At 45.7% G+C, this 22,121-nt stretch overlaps 1 protein-coding gene across 1 annotated transcript in view; it reads left to right on the top strand.

The window, feature by feature from the left end:
* Positions 1-22,121, top strand: part of RABGEF1 (RAB guanine nucleotide exchange factor 1) — a 42,687-nt gene that overhangs the window by 5,531 nt on the left and 15,035 nt on the right. The window contains exons 4-9 of the mRNA XM_033172570.1: positions 1,285-1,454; positions 4,399-4,577; positions 4,886-5,260; positions 8,681-8,846; positions 17,134-17,325; positions 19,599-19,765. Of these exons, the coding sequence (XP_033028461.1) occupies positions 1,285-1,454; positions 4,399-4,577; positions 4,886-5,260; positions 8,681-8,846; positions 17,134-17,325; positions 19,599-19,765 (1,249 nt within the window). The remainder of the gene's footprint in view (positions 1-1,284; positions 1,455-4,398; positions 4,578-4,885; positions 5,261-8,680; positions 8,847-17,133; positions 17,326-19,598; positions 19,766-22,121) is intronic.

Below are 22,121 nucleotides of genomic sequence, written 5' to 3' on the forward strand. Positions count from 1 at the left end.
TAGAATTTTTAATACCCTGGCTGCTAAAGTTTTTTTCCAGTCTTAAGACTGAGAAAACTGTGTAAGTTATTAGGAATATTCAGACTTGTTAGGTTTCCTGGGGTTAGCATGTTCTATACACCCAACTAGGGGGGTGACAGGTGGAGTCTGGGCACAAAATGAGCAGTTGAGCGGATATCAGTCTACTGGGCACATCACATGACTGTCCTGTTTTTGCAGCTGAGGGAAAACAGGAAATTTACTGACTCCTGCTAAGCTGTGTTTGCTTGGTGGCTTGCAGTTCTGTTAGTACTCTTGAGTAGTTGAAAACCCCTACAGTCTGCAGCTCCAGCTGATCTTGGAGATGGATGTGCAGACCTGGGTGCAAGTGCCAGCCCAGAGCGACTGATCTCTTGCCCTCTCTCTGACTCTGCCAGTGCCACCCTTCCTTGTCTCTTCACAGTCTGCCTCCTGCTTCTGCCTTCTACACAAAGTCATCTGCTGCTGAGTCATTTTTGAGCAGTGACATGAGCCTAAGAGGAGCCCTGCAGGATCAGTCCGAAGGTCCACCTAGCCCTGTGCATCCTGCCTTCTGCAGTAGCCGACCAGGCGCCTCCATGAAACCTACCACTTCCCTATCCTCAAATTTGTCAAGTCCCCTTTTAAAGCCCTCTAAGCCGGTGGCCATTGCCCATATCTTGCAGCAGGGAGTTCCACGGCGTGTGACGAAGTCCTCCCTTTTGCCTGCCCTGAATCTCTCACCCTTCAGCTTCCTAAGATTACCCAGTCAGGTTCTAGTATTCCGAGACCCAGCATGCTGTAGTGGTTAGCGTCTCAGACTAGAACCTTGGAGACCAGGGTTCAAATCCCCACTTGGCCATGAAGCTCTCACACTGGGTGACTTTAGGGGCAGTCACTACCTCTCAGTTTAACCTAGCTCACAGGGTTGTTGTGAGGATAAAATGGAGAGGAGGAAAACTATGCATGGCACCTTCGATAAAAATTTGGGATACAGATGCAATAAAATAAAAATAAAAAGTATAAAAAGAGGGAGAAAAATGTTCATCCACTTTCTCCACACTTGCTTGTTTGTATTCAATGCAGCATGAATTAACTTGATCCATCACTGCAAGGAACTGCATACCCCCTAAATCTTTTCTAGGGGGCAGATTTGGGTTGGGTGTGGGGCATGGGGAAGATTGGGAAGTTTTATTGGGCAAGTGTAAGTTTTTCAACTGATGGGAAATGATACTTGAATGCTGACCTATGTGCTGAATTTCGACAAAAATTGTTTCTTCCTCCCAGTTCCCTGAAGTGGTTCCACTGAATGTTGGAGGAGCTTATTTCACTACCAGGTTGTCAACACTGCGGCGCCACGAAGACACAATGCTCTCGGCTATGTTCAGTGGCCGGCACTACATCCCGACGGATGCGGAGGGGAGATACTTTATTGACCGAGATGGGAAGTTCTTTGGGTATGTCTTCTTTGCCTGCGGCACTCCCTTAGCTACAAAAGCTCCAGGAGCAAGGCTGGTTCATCTGTCCCTTGGAGGTAGTGTGATTTGTATGCCCCTTCTACCTTTGCACTCATGTTCCCATAGGGGTGATGGGAACTGCTCTAGGTGACCAAAGAACAGCAGCTGGCAATGTGGCATCTAGACTTCCAAGAAAGGAGATTCCAACTAAACATGAGAAAGAACCTTCTGGTGGGAAGAGCTGTTTAACAGTGGAACGGACTGTCTCAGAAGGTGGTGGACTCCTTCATTTGGGGTTTTTAAGCAGAGGTTGGATGACTGTCAGAGATTCTTTCACTGTGATTACTTTGCTGCAGTGGGTTGGAGCAGATGACCTTTGGAATCTGTTCTAACTTTACAAGTCTATGATGCTGTTATTCTAAGAACTGGGGGGTAATTGTTTTGGAGAACAACGTTGGTGGAGCTGTTTGTGGTCAAAATGTCAGGCTGTCTTCACTCTGCGGGACCAGGTCTCCCTGACATATCCTGTGCTTGGATGTATATATTGTATTACTGGAAGTGGTGGATTTTGAGTGCTTTTTTGGGTGGTAGGGTGATCCAGAGGGTAGCAGTGTGGCAGTGGGCCTTTTCCGTGCTGGATCCACATTTGTGGAATATTGTCTATAGGGCAGCTTGCCTGGCGCCATCATTACATATTTTTTAGGCACCAGGCAAAAACATTTCTTTTCTGTCAGGCCTTTGGCTTTTAATTATCTGTGGCCTCTTTATTACTTTATTAAACTTAAACCCCACCTTTTTCTCCAAGGAGTCCAAGGTGATGTATGTGGTTCTCATCCTGCCTTATTCAATCCCCCACAACAACCCTGTGAAGTAGGTTAGGCTGACAAGCAGTTAATGGCCCAAGGACACAACCAGTACACTTCATGGCTGAGTGCAGATTTTAACCCTGGTCTCCTGGTCCTAGTCTGACACTCTTAAAAAAATAAAAAATAAAAATTCCTTCCAGTAGCACCTTAGAGACCAGGTAAGTTTGTTATTGGTATGAGCTTTCGTGTGCATGTATACTTCTTCAGATACCACGATGCACATGAAAGCTCATACCAATAACAAACTTAGTTGGTCTCTAAGGTGCTACTTGAATGAATTTTTTTATTTTTTATTTTGTTTCGACTACAGCAGACCAACACGGCTACCTACCTGCAACTCTAAAAAAAGTATACTACACTGGCTCTCTTGAGTGGGTGGGATGTCTTAATCTTGCCTTTTAAAAATGCAAATTTGCTTTAAGTCTTTTTTATCTGTTTTGTTTAATGCTAGTTTTGATGTAAATGCTATTGAATTCTTTCTGGAAATCGCTTTGAGTTGCTTTTGTAAAAAAGTGACTAATAAGTTTGATCAATCAATCAATCATACCATATTGGCCCGAATATAAGCAGCACCCGAATATAAGCTGTACCTTTAAAATTGGAGGGGGGAAAAGAAAAGAAAAAATACCCGAATATAAGCTGCCCGATTCCTCGCTGCTCCTGGCTGCATGGGGGGGGGGGGAAGACACGCTGTGTTGCCAACAGCTTTTCCCCTTCCTCACTCTCTCCATTCCCAGCCTTGGGGGAGAGGACGGGGGACTACTTGCGGGGCGGGTGCTGCTTTGCTGCACTCCTGGTGCTGTTCGCCCCGTGCTCCTGGCTGCATACCGTAAGGTTGCAAATATAAGCTGTACTTTAACTTTTCATGGTTGGAATTCGGGGGAAAAGTGAGGCTCATATTCAAGCCAATACAGTAATAATAATATGAATGGAAACTGCATGAGCTTCAGCTCGAGATGGTGGGAATGGGGTGGGACACTCTTTGGATTTTCCGTCTCATGCCCTGACTTTGAGCGCTGGACAGGGTCAGACAGCAAGTAACAGATGCCCTTTGTTTGTGCTGCATGTGGTCACTAATAGGATTGATTAGTCAAAGTGACTGTGCTGCTTTTGCCTCTGGAAACAGGATATTAAAAGGTTCTTCAGCCCTTGGAATGCTGACCTTCCTGTTTCAGAATAAATGTGTAATATCCTGACCTTGCAAAGTCAGCTACTTAAATCAGTGATGCCATGCGTCCGGAATTTCCCGGACATAGCTGGGGTTCAGCCCTCGGAAATGGCACCTGGGTGGAAATAGCTGAAATGTCCGGGAAAATCCAGACATATGGGAAGCCATGTCCGAATTGTAGGTTTAGCTGAATTCCCTTAAAAATAGCGGGGTTGTTTTGTTTTTTTTAAAGATTTTGCTAAAAAAAACAAAAACTCAACAACTTTTGTGTCTGGATTTTCATTTTTTGAAATATGGCAACCCTACAAATAGACCCCGTCTTGTTTTCTTCCCGTATCCTGACTTTGAAAATAGAAATGGCTGAAAACTCTGAAACACATGTGTGGTGTTTTCTTGACAAGCATGAAGACAGTATGATTCCCCTTGAGAGAATTTCCCCCTTGGGGCTAGCCCCAAAGGCCTGCAGTATTTGTTCCACCATGTGCACCCCAGAATCCCCTGTGGTATATGGCTGCTTCATTGAATCATGTTGGATCTAAACATCTGCTTGGGTCAGTTGGAGTTTCTTGGGTGAAGATAATTCTGGGGTAGCTTTAATAACATTGGATTATCTGGTCTAGAACAAATGCAATATATAGTATTTATATAAAATAAAAGTTAGAGTATGATAAAGTAAAATAAAGAAATCTGCCCTGTATCCTTTGAAACCTTTTGCATATTTCTGGAGGTACGAGTACCACAGTTTGGGAAACGCTGATCTAACCGATTAGTCTATTGAAAGCTACAGCCCCAGTTTTGAACACGTTGCCTGCAATGTAATAAAAAGGAGATGGGGTGTGTGTTTTGGGAACGGGTAGCCATCAGCCAACCTGTATACTCAAGTTCCTTCTGCCTTTTTTTTTTTTTTTAGGGATGTGCTCAATTTCCTGCGGTCTGGTGACTTGCCTCCAAGGGAACGTGTGAGGGCAGTTTACAAGGAAGCCCAATATTATTCCATTGGACCCTTGCTAGACCTTCTTGAGGAGCTCCAGCCCCTCAAAGGAGAAAAAGTCCGGCAGGCTTTCCTGGGCTTGATGCCATATTACAAAGGTAAATTGAAGGGGTGGGGGCAGGCAGCTTGGGGTGTGTGTGTGTGTCTTGCAGAAGTGCTTTTGAAACGGTGCCCCCCCAATGTTTTGAACTGCAACAGAGGCAGATTTAGGGCAGTAGTGGAAGCGGTGGGGTTGCACCAGGTGCTGCAAGGGTGTCAAGGTCTGCCCCCGACTGCAACTCCCATCAGCTGCAGCCAGCATAGCCATATAATACTTGGTCTGGAAGGAGCTTGGTTGTGCTGGCTGGGGCACCCATTTGAGGAATTCGCATCTTCTCAATGCCTGTTTTTTCACACACACCCGCAGAGCACCTGGAGCGGATTGTGGAGATTGCAAAGCTGCGTGCCATGCAGCGGAAGGCCCGTTTCGCCAAGCTGAAGATCTGCGTCTTCAAGGAGGAGATGCCCATCACGCCCTACGAGTGCCCGCTCTTCAACTCCCTGCGCTTTGAGCGGAGCGAGGGCGAGGCCAAGCTCTTTGAGCACCACTGTGAGGTGGACGTGTCCTTTGGGCCCTGGGAGGCCGTGGCGGACGTCTACGACCTCCTCCACTGCATTGTGACGGACCTCTCCAGCAGGGGCATCACGGTGGACCACCAGTGCATTGGGGTCTGCGACAAGCACCTGATCAACCACTACTACTGCAAGCGCCCCATTTACGAGTTTAAGATCACGTGGTGGTGAGCCCAACCAGGCGTGGGAAGAGGTAGCTGGCTGGTTTTGCCGTCTTCTCCATGGCTTTGTTGCCCTGCGTTCCGAGAAATGGTGGCACTGCTGATAGCGTGCTGGAGTCTTATCTTGGCAGGAGAGCTTGACCTCCATTCATAGCTATGCAGCAAACTGGGATCTCTCCTGTGATTCTTGCTTCAAGGAAGTGAAATCCTTCTGGAAGGACACATGCTACTGTGGCTGACACATAGGGTCCCAGTAGAAGAATATGCCAGTTGGTGTGTATTGAAGGTTTTGGAAGGGCTGTTGTATACGTCTAACCCGCAATTCAAGCCGTTTTCGGCTCACTTGCCTGCACTTGCGTAGGGGGCATCGCCACACCGTTGCACAATCTTCCAACTGCACCCCTGGAGACCTAGCTAGCTGTTCTGCAGCCACCTGGCGTTGGAAGTGCACAGGAGCACTTTATTTTTACACCACTTCCACTGGCATGTGACTTTTTGCTGCTGTTCCGACCTTCAGGACAGAAGGGCAAAGTACTTTACAGAGATGCTGAGGTTTCAGAAGTGAATTATCTCTACAAATGTCTGAACTTTCTCTGTGTTAAATCCCTGCTTTATTTATGCATCTGTATTGGTTAATTCTTTTACGTGTTTGTGTTGAAATTTAATTTATTTCCACTCCCCTGGCCCCAAAGGGCAGGTGTTGGGTGGGTTTTTTTAAAATCCCTTGGTGCTTGCTCAGACCGCATAGGTTGCATTCTTAAATGAATTCAAAAATAACGGTTATATAAAAAAATGTGCCTGTTTATTGCTTTGGGTGCTTTAGCTGTTGACTATACCTGGATGGAAACTTCTCCCTCACTTTGAAGTGTCAGTGAGCCAGCCCCAAATCTCATGGCCAGAAGTTACTGTTAGCATGGAAACTTTCTCAACTTGGCGGTGGCTCGCATGCTTCTGTGGGGATCGGAGCATGCAGGATCATCGCAGCCAGATGTTTTATTGGATTGACCTGTTATTGGCTAAAATCAAGATGGCTGAATTAAGAGCACATGATTAAACTGCGGAACTTTCTGCCACAGGAGGCAGTGATGACCACCAATTTAGATGGTTTTAAAAGAGGATTGGATAAATTCATGGAGGAAAGGGCTATCGATGGCTGAAAGCCACAGTGATTATGCTCTGCCTCCATGGTCAGAAGCAGTAATGCTTCTGAATACCAGTTGCTGGAAGCCACAGGAAGGGAAAGGGCTCTCGTGCTTGGATCCTGCTTGCGTGCTTACCAAAAGAGGCATCTGGTTGGCCACTGTGAGAAAAGAACGCTGCATTAGATGGCCGTTGGCCTGATCCAGCATGGCTCGTCTTATGTTCATTCATTTCAGTGAGTCTACTCTGAGTAAAACTTAGTTGAATGCCACCCAGTGGAAATTATTTCCAGGAAGACATGTGATTAGAGTAATCTGGGGTTCTATGAATTGTTCTCATCCCTCTCCCCCTGCCCTCCTGGTACAAATAAGCTGATGTTCGTTTATGTGGAGATAAAAAAGGATTCTGAACATACTCCTTTAGTAGATTTGGCAAGTAATTCATTATGACTGTTAAAACATTTCTTTAAGATTATATTCTACCCAAATGTCTCTATGCATTACGACCTTCAATGCCTTCTGCAAAAATGAGAAATGCAAATGGATTTGCAAGGTGGGAGTTATTTGTTGTCTTCAAACAATTGCAATGATAAAACCATTCAAGTGTGTGATTTCACCTCTCTCCCCTTTTACAGCCCATATTTTGTATTGAAACGTGTTGTGTCTCAGTAACGTGCAATAAATTATCTCACTATGGTCACTATCTGAGCTCACAATTATCTTTTTTTAAGGCTACCAAACACTAAAATCAGGGCTCGGTGGGTATCATATGCTCCTCCGTTTAGGAGACCCCCCTACCACTTTTATTTTCTGCCAGAATAGCTTCAAAAAACAACAGCAAGCTAGTCTCTGTCCTCAGGTTTACAACCTTAAAAAAGCAATGAAACATGAGGAAAAAGGGACAGGCAGGGAGGAGGGGAAAAAGCACGCTCAGGTATCAGTTCTTGAAGCTGTAGCTCTTAAAATAATTTTGGCAGCCAGCCAACATGATGCTCTCCAAATAATAGACACTAACTGTCATTGTTCCTGGTAACTGGCAATGCTGGTATAATGATAATTAGGTAAAGGTAAAGGGACCTTTAAAGGGTGAGAGCTGGACCATAAAGAAGACTGATCGCCGAAGAATTGATGCTTTTGAATTGTGGTGCTGAAGGAGACTCTTGAGAGTCCCATGGACTGCAAAAAGATCAAACTTATCCATCCTTAAAGAAATCAGCCCTGAGTGCTAACTGGAAGGGCAGATCCTGAAGTTGAGGCTCCAGTACTTTGGCTACCTTATGAGAAGAGAAGACTCCCTAGAAAAGATCCTGATGTTGGGAAAGACTGAGGGCACAAGGAGAAGGGGATGACAGAGGATGAGATGGTTGGACAGTGTTCTCAAAGTGACTGGCATGAGTTTGGCCAAAATGCGGGAGGCAGTGGAGGATTGGAGTGCCTGGCGTGCTCTGGTCCATGGGGTCACGAAGAGTCGGACACGACTGAACAACAACAACAAAAGGGACCTCTGACCATTAGCTCCCAGTTGTGTCCGACTCTGGGGTTGCGGCACTCATCTTGCGTTACTGGCCGAGCTTCCGGGTCATGGAGCCAGCATGACTAAGCCACTTCTGGTGAACCAGAGCAGTGCACGGAAACACTGTTTACCTTCCCGCCGGAGCGGTACCTATTTATCTACTTGCAAGCCCTAGGCTCTGTGGTTTAGACCACAGTGCCAGCTGCGTCCCATGTCCTAGTCTGACACTAACCACTACACCACTACTGCTTGATGGGGCTTGGAGTACAACATGTGAAAGGACACAATGATGCATAACCCTTGTGCATGCCAAAACAGATGGGTGGGGTATTAATGGTTAATAATAATAATAATAGGGTGAGGGTACAAACTTTTAAAAAATAATACAGACAACAAAACTACCTTTTAGGTGCGTAGGATGATCTACAGAACAATTTATCCCCTATTCTCAGCACTCTGAATCTTTCTCTGTGTGTGTGTTTGTAAAAACAGCTCCCAAATACACCCCCCCACCCCCCCGACTTTCATTACTTAAAAAAAAAAATCTGTATCAGGAATGGGGAACTTTTCCCACTCACGCTCATCCCTCCCTTTTGGGTGTGAGACATGCACCAACAGTTGGCTTCGCGAAGAGCCAAAACAAAAGTACTCTCGTGCTCATGACTGCACACGAGTGGTGCTTCCGCGTATTAAGCCGGGCTATCCACACGGGGACCCGGAAGCGAGCGGCTACCTACATCTCTACAAACTTCCATATCTCTACAGCGTTCATTAAGTTCCTCCCTCGGTTCCGCCCCGCCCCGCCCCTCTGTCGGACGCTTTCCCCGCTGCGGAAGTGACGCAAGGACGCCGAAGGGCGGCGGGGGAAGGAAGAGGAGGAAGAAGGAGCCGAGAGAAGGAGAAACAAGCTGGTGAGACGCAGGAGGCGGCGAAGAGCCCCCCAGGTGAGCCTGGCTGGCTGTGGGGCCGAAGAGGGAGGGCAAAAGGGGTTTCAAAGCCCTATGGAGTTTGGGGGTGGGTGGGAAGGAGAGTGAAAGGACCCCGCACCCTCCCCCCCCATCTTTCCTTCCTTACTGAGTAATCTGGGAGCTTTAATTGCTGTAATTAAAGTGTTTGTCACCGAATGGCCCTGCTGTTCTTTATTTATCTATTTCATTGATGTCCCACCTTCTTCCCCTCCAAGGAGCTCAAGGTGGGAAACGTGGTTCTTCTCCCCCTTCTCCGTGTAATCCCCACAACGACCCTGTGAGGTAGGCTAGGCTGAGAGACAGGGACTGGCCCAAGGTCACCCAGGGAGCTGCACGGTTTAATGGGGATTTGAACCCTGGTCTCAGCCCAACACTTTAACCACTACACCACACTGGCTCAGTTAGGTTCAGTGGTTTCACTGGGTTAGCTTTGGGTAGAGCTTAGTTGGGTGCAACCCATCGTATTATGTGCTAAGATCAAAGTGAAAGATATGTTGTGTAAATATTTACAACGCCTTTACTTTGCAAGTTAACTATAACTCTGTTCTTATCAGTTAATGCATTATATTTACCTTATTATATCTTTATTATTTATGGATCAACTGTACATTATATTATCAGTGAGTGATGGTATCGTTTGTTAAAAATAATTTTAGCATTATGGATCTTATCAAATGTTAGTTGCTGTTTCCAGCTGCGTGAATGTTTTGAGGTCTCTGCCTTTTTAAACCTATCTTTGATTTTTAAAATCGTTTTTCATCCTATTGTTTTGATTATATGGCTGTCATTGTCCTTGAGACTTAAGTGAAAGGTGATATATAAAGGGATAAATTAATAATAGTAATAGTCGTACCTGGCAGTAGATCCGTTGAGTTGCTTCCAGTTAAACTGCACTCAAGAGCAGACCCACCAAAATGAAGGGGCCTAAGGAAGTCATGCCCATTCATTTCAGTGAACCAATTCTGAGTAGGACCAAAACTGGTTACAATGAAATCAGTGGGCTTGAGTAAAAGTGACTTCAGTGGTTGACTTTTTGAGTTGGACCTCACCTTAAGTACAGCACTGCGTAGTGAGGACAAGGTGGTCCTTTATGACCACAAATGGCAGGTTACTTAATATATGTATATACTCTATATAGAATAAGTAATTATATTGTATATAATTATAATTATATTGTATATAATGTGTGGCAGTAGATAAAACTGGAATTAAATTTAGTATTACTGTTTAAAAAAATCTCATGGTGAAGAAGCAGTCATAGATGGGCTGGTCTTCCTTGACTTTGGAGGAAGAGTGCAAAGGTCTCTCTTGCATAAACTGGGTACTTAAAACTATAAATATAACTGTTGTGTGATAAAGTATAATTAGTTTTTCAGTTATTTTAATAGTGATTTACAGGCTTATGCAGAAATGATTTATTATTATTATTTTTGCTTGGGAAGTTAGCATGTTGTTCTCCAACTGTTGGTACGGAGGCAACCATGTTTTGATGTCAACTTATTAACTGTGTATGTGTGTGGATTGTAGTAATTTGTCTTAACTTTTTAAATGAGTAGTGGGAGCTTCCCCCCCCCCCCACATAAGCTGGGAGCTTAACATTATTATGATTATGCAGTATCATATGAATTTTATTTGTTTAAGCATTATGTTGATATCACTGTTAAATGCAATAATAAACTAGTCAGTGTTGCAGGGTGGTTGTCAGGAGACAAATGGGAGTGTGGGGAAAGAATCATATCGAGGATTGGGGACAAAATCGTAGCTCAGGTGGATGCATGTACACCAAGAATTAAGCAACAGGTATTCTGAGCATGTGATCAGTCAAGGAATTTTTGTAACCAGTACCAGAATTAGGATCCCATGTTCTGACCCACAAAAGATCACTACAGTGGTACCTTGGGTTACAGATGCTTCAGGTTACAGACTCCGCTAATCCAGAAATAGTACCTCGAGGTAAGAACTTTGCTTCAGGATGAGAACAGAAATTGTGCGGCAGCGGCGCGGCGGCAGCGGGAGGCCCCATTAGCTAAAGTCGTACCTTAGGTTAAGAATAGTTTCAGGTTAATAATGGACCTCCAGAACTAATTAAGTTCTTAACCCGAGGTATCACTGTATTCGCTTTTCCCCAAGTGGTGTTTTCTAGGAAAGTAATTTATTCCTGCATTGCAGGGGGTGGGACTAGATGACCCTCAGGGTCCCTTTCAGCTCTACAATTCTATGATTCCATGAGCTGTGTGTGTGTTAGTTACTGCTTTTGTTCAACAATTGGGAGTTAGCACCCTTTGCTGATATAATTCACTGAGATCTACCAGTAGATCCTAATCTACTTTCTGCCCACCCCTGGCCATACACCACCTTGAGTCCCCTGAGATGGGATAAACAACATTATTTTAGTAACCCTGTTGCAACATTCTTTCAAATAAAACAAAGGGCAAATGCCTTGCTTTGGGAAACTTGGTATCGTCTCTGTTTTTTCACGTTACTTCGGGGTTTCCGGACTCCCTTCTGGAGATGGACCCAGTTCCTTACCGGGCCAGGAAGACACAAATTTTTATTACAAGCATCACAAGGTGTTTGGTGGTACTTATGGTATACAAAAAGGCAGGTTCCTGCTTCTGAGGGCCTTAGCCTATAAAATGCAGCATTGGAAGAGCTCTCATTATAAGAACTGGTGCCTGAGTTTGTTTCTTCCGCTAGGAAAATTTAAGCCTAATCTTGAGTGGCAGGGAGTTCCACACCCAAAAAGGGAAAAAAATATCCAAGCTGGTTACAACACATTAAATAAAACAATCTAGCATAAAACAAATTCAAGCTGCAAGGACAATATTTCATATCCTTCTCTAAGTGACATTTTGCATTCCTCATATTCATCATCTACTTAATTTTTATAATTAATTCTGCCCCATAGCAGAAGTACTCTAGGTAGCCACTATGGTGTAGTGGTTAGTGTCAGACTTAAGACTTAGGAGATCAGGGTTCAAATCCCCTCTGTCATGAAGCTCACTGGGTGACCTTGGGCCAGTCACAGCCTTGTAAATGGTTATTGTAGGGATTAACTGAGGAGCGGTGTGAAGCACAGGCTCCTTGGAGAACAAGGCAGGGTATAAATGCAATAAGGAAGCTCTTCTGCTGGGGGCCAGCTAGATGGAGATGTCTGTTGCCAACATGGCATCCAGATATCTCCATGTGGTTGCAATTGGACCAGTGCCAGTCGCAAAAGGTGCCAGACGCTTCACTAATTTCTAACACTTATCCCAAGGGAGGTAGAGGGGGTGGGGAGGCTTCCTATGGGGGTTAACAGAATTGAGTACAAGGAGGTAAACAGACATTTCTGTCCGGTGAGCAGATTTCAAATCTACTTGTAGACACACTAAACTGAAGTGTATATAGACATGAAGATGCCTTACTCTTGTTAGACATTTGGTTCATGTTCCCTAGTGCTGTTGACTCTCACTAGCAGCAGCTGTCCAGAGTCTCTAAGAGTCAGTGTGGTGTAGTGGTTAAGAGCGGTAGACTCGTTATCTGGGGAACCGGGTTCGCGTCTCCACTCCTCCACATGCAGCTGCTGGGTGACCTTGGGCTAGTCACACTTCTCTGAAGTCTCTCAGCCCCACTCACCTCACAGAGTGTTTGTTGTGGGGGAGGAAGGGAAAGGAGAATGTTAGCCGCTTTGAGACTCCTTCGGGTAGTGAAAAGTGGGATATCAAATCCAAACTCTTCTTCTTCTTCTAAGAGTCCTCTCCCATCTCTTCATCCTGGGTAGCTCAGTTGGTTAGAGTGTGGTGCTAATAACGCCAAAGTTGCTGGTTTGATACCTTATGGAACAGCTGCATATTCCTGCATTGCAGGGGGTTGGACTAGATGATCCTAAGGGTCCCTTCAAACTCTACAGTTCTGTGGTGCTGGAGGAGACTCTTGAGAGTCCCGTGGACTGCAAGAAGATCAAACCTATCCATTCTCAAAGAAATCAGCCCTGAGTACTCACTAGAAGGACAGATCCTGAAGTTGAGGCTCCAGTACTTTGGCCACCTCATGAGAAGAGAAGAATCCCTAGAAAAGACCCTGATGTTGGGAAAGATGGAGGGCACAAGGAGAAGGGGACGACAGAGGATGAGATGGTTGGACAGTGTTCTTGAAGCTACTAACATGAGTTTGGCCAAACTGCGAGAGGCAGTGAAGGATAGGCGTGCCTGGCGTACTCTGGTTCATGGGGTCACGAAGAGTCGGACACGACTGAACGACTGAACAACAACAAAGGGGAAATGCTGTAGCTCAGTGGTAGGGTGTCTGCTTTGCATGCAGAAAGGCTCAGCTTCCATCCTTGGCCTCTCTAGTTAGCCCTGGGAGAAACCTGAGTCTGAAACCCTAGAGAGCTGCTGCCAGTGTAAACAGTTCTGAGCTAAAGGGGCCATCTGATTCAGGCTAAGGCATCCCATAACTGGAGGGACCTTTTGCATACACAGCACAGTATGTTGTACCAGGAAGAGACAGTGGCTCTTCGCTGATGGTGACCCATCAGCACGGCAATCTGCCCAGTGTTTTTTCTCATGCTTTTGAAGAAAAATGATGCTTGGAGTTCTAAAACTAGAGGAAAACACCGACTTCCTTTCCTCGGTCCTTGCTACAGCTTGAATCCCAGTTCTCTTCCTCTGTCCCTGCCTGCTGCTCCTTGCATTTCCCCAGACCGCTGAGCCTGGTACTGCCTCTAGCGCAGACGTGGCTCCAACCAGTTTGTTCTGAAGATTAATCATCTGGAGCTGATTAGTTTATTAGATCGGAAAAGGGCCGGGTGCATTGGGGAAACAAGCTTGGAAATGTTAGGGGCTTGTGCTCTGAGACTGCAGTTTTAATTTTGAATTTTGAATTTTGTATTTTAATCTGTATTTTAAATTGATTGTTTTTATGTTTTTGCTGTGATTTTAATTAAGTGTTAGCTGCCCTGAGCCCGGTTTTTGGCTGGGAAGGGCGGGGTATAAATAAAAGTTCCACCCACCCCCTTGAGTGGAGATGTGCACCCCAGACTTTCTGGTACAAGTTGAATTCCCTACCCTGTGCACAGAAAATCAGCATTTGGACACCACGTGGCTAAATCCAAGACCCAGTTGTGTTTGTGCCCTCCCTCTCACCCCCTCCCCCTTTCTGTCACTAGCAAGAGATTGGTAACTGTGTTAAAGAGGACTTTCTGGGAACTGATTCCCCCCCCCCCCCCCCGCTCTTGCCATTCCCTCTCTTGTCCACCCCATTTTTCAGATGTAGCTGCTGAATTGCTGCAAGGCTACTGTTTCCATTTCACTTTGTGTAGCAGATTGACACTGCTGCCCCTATAAAAAATGAGCTCCTGACCTTAAACCCTACAGCTTTCTAGCTCTGTCTGCTGTCTTGACTTGCAGGCAGCTCAGCCCCTCTCCATGATTCTCTGGTGACCTCGCAACACGACTGCCTTTTCAAAATGCCTGTCAGGGGTTGCAGAACGCCTCCCTCTTCCCCTCTTTCTCAGCACCTTTCTGGATTAAATGGGTCAAGCACAACTATTCCACTGTCTGCTGAGTGCGGCTGTGGAGTCGAGTTGCCTCCTGCAGAGGATTCATGGAAAATACTGATGATGAAGTCATCCCAGTCCTTTCCGTTCCCAAGGCTTCTTGCATACCGGTGACATTCCCGAGTGCCTCTGCCTGAGTGCCTCTGCCTGTTTGACTCAGCAGGAGCAAACATTTGCACACTCTTAGATGTATTCCTGGCCTGCAAAGGCAGCTCTCCTCTTTCCCCATCAGTGTTGGGCTGCCAAATTTGCTTTCAACCTCCTGCTTAGAAAAAGGGTGTTTTCATTGACTGGTTGTCAGCTGCTCCTGAGGAACAGCAGAAGACTTGCTTGCATTGTGGCTTAGTTAGGACAGGCTTAATCATTTTCTGTTTGTTCCTTGTTCTGTATGAACCTGCGCAGTTCCCTTATTCTGTGTGAGGTCACTGGGCAAGCTAAACCAAGAGGCTCCTCCCAGTCTTGGGCAGAAAGATATTTTCCCAGTTTTTCTGGATGGAGAGGTTGGGTAGAATGAGAGCTCCTTGCTTCAAGGGTGGCCTAGGCTGGGTAATTCTGCATGACACTTCCCCTGTTCCAATTTACAGTGTGCAGATTCCAGGCCTCTTCAGTCTTGTACAATGGCATTATTTCTCTCAGTTTTTTTGATGTTAAGCAGAAAAACCAACAACAAAACACCCCTAACCTGAAGAAGAATGTTGAGGAACTCAGTGCTTGCTTGCTTGGTGACTATTTAGTTCCAATAAAGGTGTTACTGCTGCTACTTTTGGATTCTCTCTCCCTTTGGGTGAACACTGTACCTCCAGTTTTAATCTCTGTATATTTTTCATATTTGCATCTTGTTGTGATCACTTTGCTTGCCTACAAGCTCTATGCAGGTTGCTTTTGCACGCAGCTCCTGCCCCAACTGGGCCCTCCTTGCTGGCTTGTTTTATTTTGGTCATTTGAAGGAATGACAGACTGTCCTTGCAGGCCTCCACCCACTGGGCGGGACACAGTTTGCTTCACTAGCCCTTGCATAATCTCCTTGCAGACACACTTTGAGTGAGTTGCACAAAAGCGCATACCTTGCATGATAAATCTTGACTGTCAGTTTTCCTTCTAGGTCCTGGTGATAACTTCATAGCTATCAGGGTGGCTGATAATGCATTTTCTCTCTGTGCTGTCTTGATAGTTTTCTGCAGTTGGCCTCTTGTTCCTGCAATTATACTGAATTGCTGTGACCTCATATTCTTATCACATGATGCCATGAGGCTGTTTCTCTCCTGTTTGGAGTGTGTGTCGCTGGCTGTCAAGAGCAGGTTGGCAATAAATTACATGGCGTTAGTGTAGTTAACTTTTTATTCAAAGAAACAAGGTCAACGCAGGAAGCCGAGCCTAGTGAGCACAGCAATTCATCCCAGTAAATCTTGCTCCTATAAGGCAGTTGTGCAGACTGAAGGTCCCTGGCCTTTTCACGGTTGCCTAAGTCTCCTCCTCCACCCCTGATTCCATCCCAAGCAATCTGAAACTTCGTTGCCATGCCTGTCTGCTCCACCCTTTTCATCCCTTTTCTGTCTTTGCTCTGCCAACTTCTGGCTCTGGGAGACCAGGGGGGAAGTGAGCTGGTCACAGCAGGAGGGGGGGGGGGAATCCCTGGCTTTTTCAGCAGCCTGACTCATCTCTGCCAGAATGGTGGAAGAACGATAGTCACAGACCTGTTTTACTCACAGACTACACATAGCCCTATATATAATTGTGTTGCCCACTCTAGGCATTGCTGTGATAAGAGGGATGCATGTGTAAAAATTACAGTCCCTGAATGCAAAGCATGGCATAGCCTCAGTCAAACAGTACTCATATTTTGGGTGGGCAGGTTGGTGAAATAGTTGACAACCTCCCATAGTGATTTTTGTGCCAAGACTTTCTCTCTTTCCAATGCAGATAAGCTGGCCACCAGCCAGGCTGCTATTTAGCTTGGCCTTAAATCTTGTTTTCTGGGACCATTTTATGTTTATAGCTCAAGTTCTGTGTGCGTGTTTTCATTTGCTGCTAAATATTGCAGCGTGTTACCTTCTAAGAACATGAGAGGAGCCTGCTGGATCAGGCCAATGGCCCATCTAGTCCAGCATCCTGTTCTCACAGTGGGCAACCATATATACCTGTGGGAAATCTGAGCACAAGAGCACTTTCCCTTGTGGTGACTTCCAGCAGCTGGTATCTGGAAGCATTGCTGCCTCCGACCATGGCGGCGGAGCTGAGCCATCCCCACTTGTAGCCATTGACCACCTTCTGCTCCGTGATGAGACTCATGGAACTCATTGCTAATCTATCTAGTTACAACACTCTACGACATCTTTCCCCATCCTGGTGCCCTCCAGATGTTTTGAACTACAGCTCCCATTGGACCCCAGCATCATGCAGCTGTGCTGGCAGGGACTGATGAGGATTGTAATGCAAAACATCTGGAGGGCTCCACATTGAGAAAGATGGATTTATAGGATTGCATAACAGGAGCTCTGCATCTTGGAAGATGGATTTGCTCCAGTAGCATTTTATTATTACCTACCTTGAACTCCTGAGGAATTAGGGAGGGGAGGTGCTGTGTGGCATTTTATTCCTGGCATTGCAAATGCCACTTTCCCCAGCTGGTTCCTTTGATTTGTGTAGGACCTCCCCCACTTTTGCTTATCTGAGTGACATTTAAAAATGACCCCCCCAGATTGCATCTTTCCCCCTCCCACCACAGCAGGAGCAAGATGAGCCTGAAGTCGGAACGCCGAGGCATCCACGTGGACCAGTCCGAACTGCTCTGCAAGAAAGGATGCGGTTACTATGGCAACCCGGCTTGGCAGGGCTTCTGCTCCAAGTGCTGGAGAGAGGAGTACCAAAAGGCCAGGCAGAAGCAAATCCAGGAGGACTGGGAGCTGGCTGAGAGGTAAGGTGGTGTTGGCGTCAGGGAGAAATGCTTAGCTCCAGCTTTTGTAGCATTGCCACAAATAGCATGTTAATCTGTGCCTTGAATTGCTTTTTTAAACAGCCCCCTAAAAAGATAATGCTTAGTCACATGTCAGTTCTTTGGTAGGACATTGGGTGGGGACAGCTGAAGTGTATGTGTGTGTGGCTGAGAGGGGGCGTTTTGGTCACTGCAATGTGGACAGTTCCCCAAGCAGTAAGGAACATGGGAAGCCAGCTCATGCTGAATCAGAACACTGGTCCCTCTATCTCCGTATTGCCTACACTGACTGGCAATGGCTCTCCGGGGTTTCAGGCAAGGAGTCTTTTCCAGCCTTTTCTTTTAAAAAAGCTTTCCTTGATGAGAGAGAAAAAACCCCCCCACAGTGTTTCATAAGGCCCATAGTTGCTGTTCTTCACACATAAGATAATTAAAATACGAAACAGCAAATACATCTAAAAGAAGACTAAAACAAGTGGATGCTTGTGGTATCCAGCTGGGAAAGCTTATTGGAACCAAAAACAACTCCAGCTGTTTCTGTAGAGGGCAACTAGAGTGTGCCTACTTCAACCAAACTGTTTGGAGCACATTGGTTTGGAGCACATTGAGGAACAACATTTTTGGCTTTTTAAAATTCACAAAATTATGCACAGTGGAAGAAGTTCTCTCTCTCTCTCATCTCATAAAACAAAGACCCAAGAAAACTGAATGCTGGATGACAACTGGAAGTGGTTTTTCACACAGCACATGGTTTACCTGTGGAATTTGCTGCTGTGTGCTGCAGGAAGTAGCAGTACAGTGGAACCTTGGTTCCCGAATGCCTCTGTTGTCGTACATTTTAATTCTCGGGCGCCGAAAACCCGTGGAAGTAAATGCTTCCATTTTTTGTGAATGTTTTTCAGAACCTGAACGTGTGACACAGCTTCTGCTGAGTGCAAGAAGCTCTTGCAACCAATGGGAAGCTGTGCCTCTGTTTTCAAACATTTCAGAAGCTTAACAGGCTTCCAGAATGGTTTTCGTTTGAGAACTGAGGTACCACAGTATATGGTCTAGCAGCTGATTGTCTCTGTTCTTGCACTTCCAGCCCTCCTGGGACAGCTAAGGGGAAATAAGCGGAGATTTATACCAAAATTGGTTGGGCAATTGTCTGGATAGGGTAGAACAAAGCTTTCAGAATTCTTACGCTTGGTGTGTGTGTGTATGTGCGCGTGCGCCCATACGTTGGAATGGACCGCAACATCTGGATCCTACTAGCTTAACGGTGGAAGGTAGACAAGATACCAACAATAGAAGAATGGCAACTGAAAATGATGGGCTATGCAGAAATGGCAAAAACTTATAATGACATTGAGAAATTTAAAAAAGAATGGGGAGCATTTACTGTATGTTTACAAAATTATTGTAAACAAGAAGAAACACTAGCAGGCTTTGACTAAACATTTGCAAGTAGTTAAATTGAGATAAAATTTATGGAAGGAAATTTGAATTGAAATAGCAAAATTTGATGGCATGCAATTAGGATAAAACAATAAGCATAAGAAAAAGAGGTTTAAGTAAATCATGCAGAAAAGTAAATCATGCTTTCAATGAACCAGGAAAGGAAATGGAGGGAAGTCAGGAGGTTAAAGAGAAACTCCGAAAAGATATTTTTTCTCTTTCTTTCTTTCTTTCTTTCTTTTTCTTTCTTTCTTATTCTTCTCTTCTCTTCTTTTTTTCTTTTTCTTTTTCTTTCTTATTCTTCTCTTTCTTTTTCTTTGCTTCTCTTTACTTTTATTTCACTTTTCATTTTTTATGTTGGATATTTTGTATATTTAATTCTACTTGATGGAAAATAATTGTTGAAGTTGAAATTGTAAAACCAATAAAATTTATTTACAAAAAAAGGGGGGGAAAGGAATTGACTGCAACATCCCTTCACACAGTAAAAAGGGATCACATTCTTGTGTTCTGGGTTCAAATGAATAAATGAAATTTCTGCAAGTAGAGAGTTGGCAGACTGTGAAATGAGTAAGATAAAACCATTATCTGCTAGTTCTTCTGCTTGCACATTCAGAATGCAGTCTATAGTGTTGCCATTCCCAGCCTGCTGCAAGGTGTAGGCCAGAAGCCTGGCTTAAATGTGTGACTTGATTTTATTGTGGAGTCAGAATTTGACCCTGGAGGAGACAAGAGGGATTCCCAGCTGCCGGTGAAACTCAGCAGCAGTGCTTCTTGCTGGGACAAACTGTGGCTCTGTTTTCTCCATCCGGTTGTAGGCTTCAGCGTGAGGAGGAGGAGGCCTATGCAAGCACTCAGCACCCTCAAGGGGCTCAGTCACTCACGTTCACCAAGTTTGAGGAGAAGAAAACCAACGAGAAATCGCGGAAGGTGACGACGGTGAAGAAATTCTTTGGGGCATCATCTCGACCGGGAGCTAAGAAGGGTAAGGGGGGGAGTGGTTAGGGGGGCTTTTAAAAACAACAGCTGGGTAACAATTTCAGGTTTTTCTGTTTCACTAGCCTTTTGGATTTGCAGACAGCAATTATTGTGGCCCTTTCCAGACTCTTAAATCAGCTGGTCTGAGTCATCACCTAACTCGGAAAAATATTATTTTATGATAAACCAGCACAGCTGTCAAAGTGCACAACCCACAGCACATGCAGCTGCATTACCTTTATTGTAAAGGAAACACTACGGCTAATGACAGCACTGAGAGCCACGTTTGCTCCTTTGTTCTCAGCAGAGATGGTTTTTGAGATGGCCTTTCTGCGCAGGGTTGGAAGAAGGGGGCCGGGTGGGGTGGCGGAAGCGAGAGCTTGCAACCCAAGAGTATCAGTCTGCAGTTTCAAAGGTTAGGGCAGGAAGAGACAGTGTAGGCACTGGGAGATTCCCCTCTCTGCCTGTTTTAACCCCTTCACACACCCTTCTCAGCAAGTCCTATCCCACACTTCCAACACAATATAACTACCTGCAGTTCATCGGGGCCTCTTTTCCTGTCTGTGAACGAGAATTGCCAGATCTTTGGTCTCTTCTCTCCTCCCTCTCCCTTAACTGTGTCACCCTTGGGAGTCCTCGCCTTTTTCTGCATTTGTTCCAGCCGCTCAGGAGTCCAGCGTTAAGTCCGGACAGCTTGGGAAGGAGCTCAGTGCTGATAACCTTCTCAGGGACTTGAAGGAGATTTTTACTCCACCCTGGGAACTCTCTTCTCCTGCTGAAGGTAACGCGGCCCAGCCGCACCAAACCCGCCTCTCTGCTCATTTTAGCAGCTTTGCCGAATCCAAAGCTAGGGTTGTGCCAGGAGTAGCTCCCATAGGGCCTCTCACCAATTGATCAAACTGCTTCCTTGCCACCTTTCCTGTGTTGGAATTGGAGACACCGCAGTCCTTCAAATCGAGTGCGTCAAATCATTTCCCTGCAAGACGACACAAACAGCAGTTCTGTTATTTTGGTTGAACTTTCTGCCGGAAGGTCCAAGACCACGACTCAAGTTGCGCGAAGAACTAAAGCAGTGGGTTTTATTATTTATTTATTGCGATTTCCAGCCCACCTTTTCTCCAAGGAGTACAAGGTGGCATACACAGTTGCCCCCTCTACTCATTTAATCCCCCACAACAACCCAGCGAGGGTCGGTTAGGTTGAGAGGCAGTGAGTGGCCCCCGAAGTTGCCCAGTGAGCTTCATGGCCAAGTGGGGATTCGAACCCTAGTCTCCCAGGTCATAGTCCCAACCATTAGTCCTAATCATTATGCTACATTGGCATTTCTACCTCTGCTAGCTTGGACTATGGAGCAGAAGGTTACAGTTCGATAGAAGGGAGCAATTTTACTATGATGATGCAAAAACATGGAGGCGGCTGCACCGAGTGAACTGTGGAACCTGCTTCCGCAGGAGGCAGGGGCGGCCACTGACGTGGATGGTTTTAAAAGAGGATCAGACAAGTTCATGGAGGACGAGAAGGCTATCCTTGGCTGCAAGCCATGATGGCTTTACTCTGCCTCTGTGGTTGGAAGCAGCAGTGCTTTGTAATACCAGTTGTGCTGGAAACCACAGGAGGAGAGAGAGCTGTGGTGCTCAGGTTCAGCTTGCAGGCTCCCCAGAAGAGGCATCTGGGTGACCACTGTGAGAGCAGGATGCTGAACTAGATGGGCCACTGTCCTGATCCAGCAGGTTCCTCTTGTGTTCTTAGGTATTTAAGCATCACAGGGCTGTGTACAAAAATACCTGCAGAATAAATAAAATAGCAGGTGGCATCGGGCCAGAGCAGATATATTTCAAGCTGTTGTGATCAGCTGGTATCAGGGTCTAGCAAAGGTGGGAGAGAATATGTTTTTAGTGAGACGCTGAAAGGTGTTCTGTGTCTGCGCCTGTCTTGATTCGGAAGGCAGGCGATTCCATGAGGATGTCCTCCCGCTAGTCACAGTCAGGCAGGTCTCAGCCAGAAGGACCTTGTCAGATGACCTTAGCTGCTGTGGAAGGAGCAGGCAGCTGCCCAGGGGCTGATGGGAATTGTAGTCCAGAACCTCTGGAGAGCACCTGATCAGCAAAGGCTGCTCTACAATTTGCTGGGAGCCTGCAGGGGCTTTTTCTTAGAGAGTTTCTCGCCATCAAGCCGTATGCAAATGTTGTTTAGATAAATAAAATAAGAAGCCAGGGGCTACCCATGTTCCTTTGGGAGGAAGGGTTATAAATGTAATTAAAACATTCCAGAAGCTAGCTTAGGAGCCTAAAAACTTGGTTCTTTCCTTCAAGAAAATATGGATAAAAAGACTTGCTGCATTCCACACGGTTTTAACTTACAAA

This window comes from Lacerta agilis, chromosome 15, assembly GCF_009819535.1.
Source record: "Lacerta agilis isolate rLacAgi1 chromosome 15, rLacAgi1.pri, whole genome shotgun sequence".
NCBI lineage: Eukaryota > Metazoa > Chordata > Lepidosauria > Squamata > Lacertidae > Lacerta > Lacerta agilis.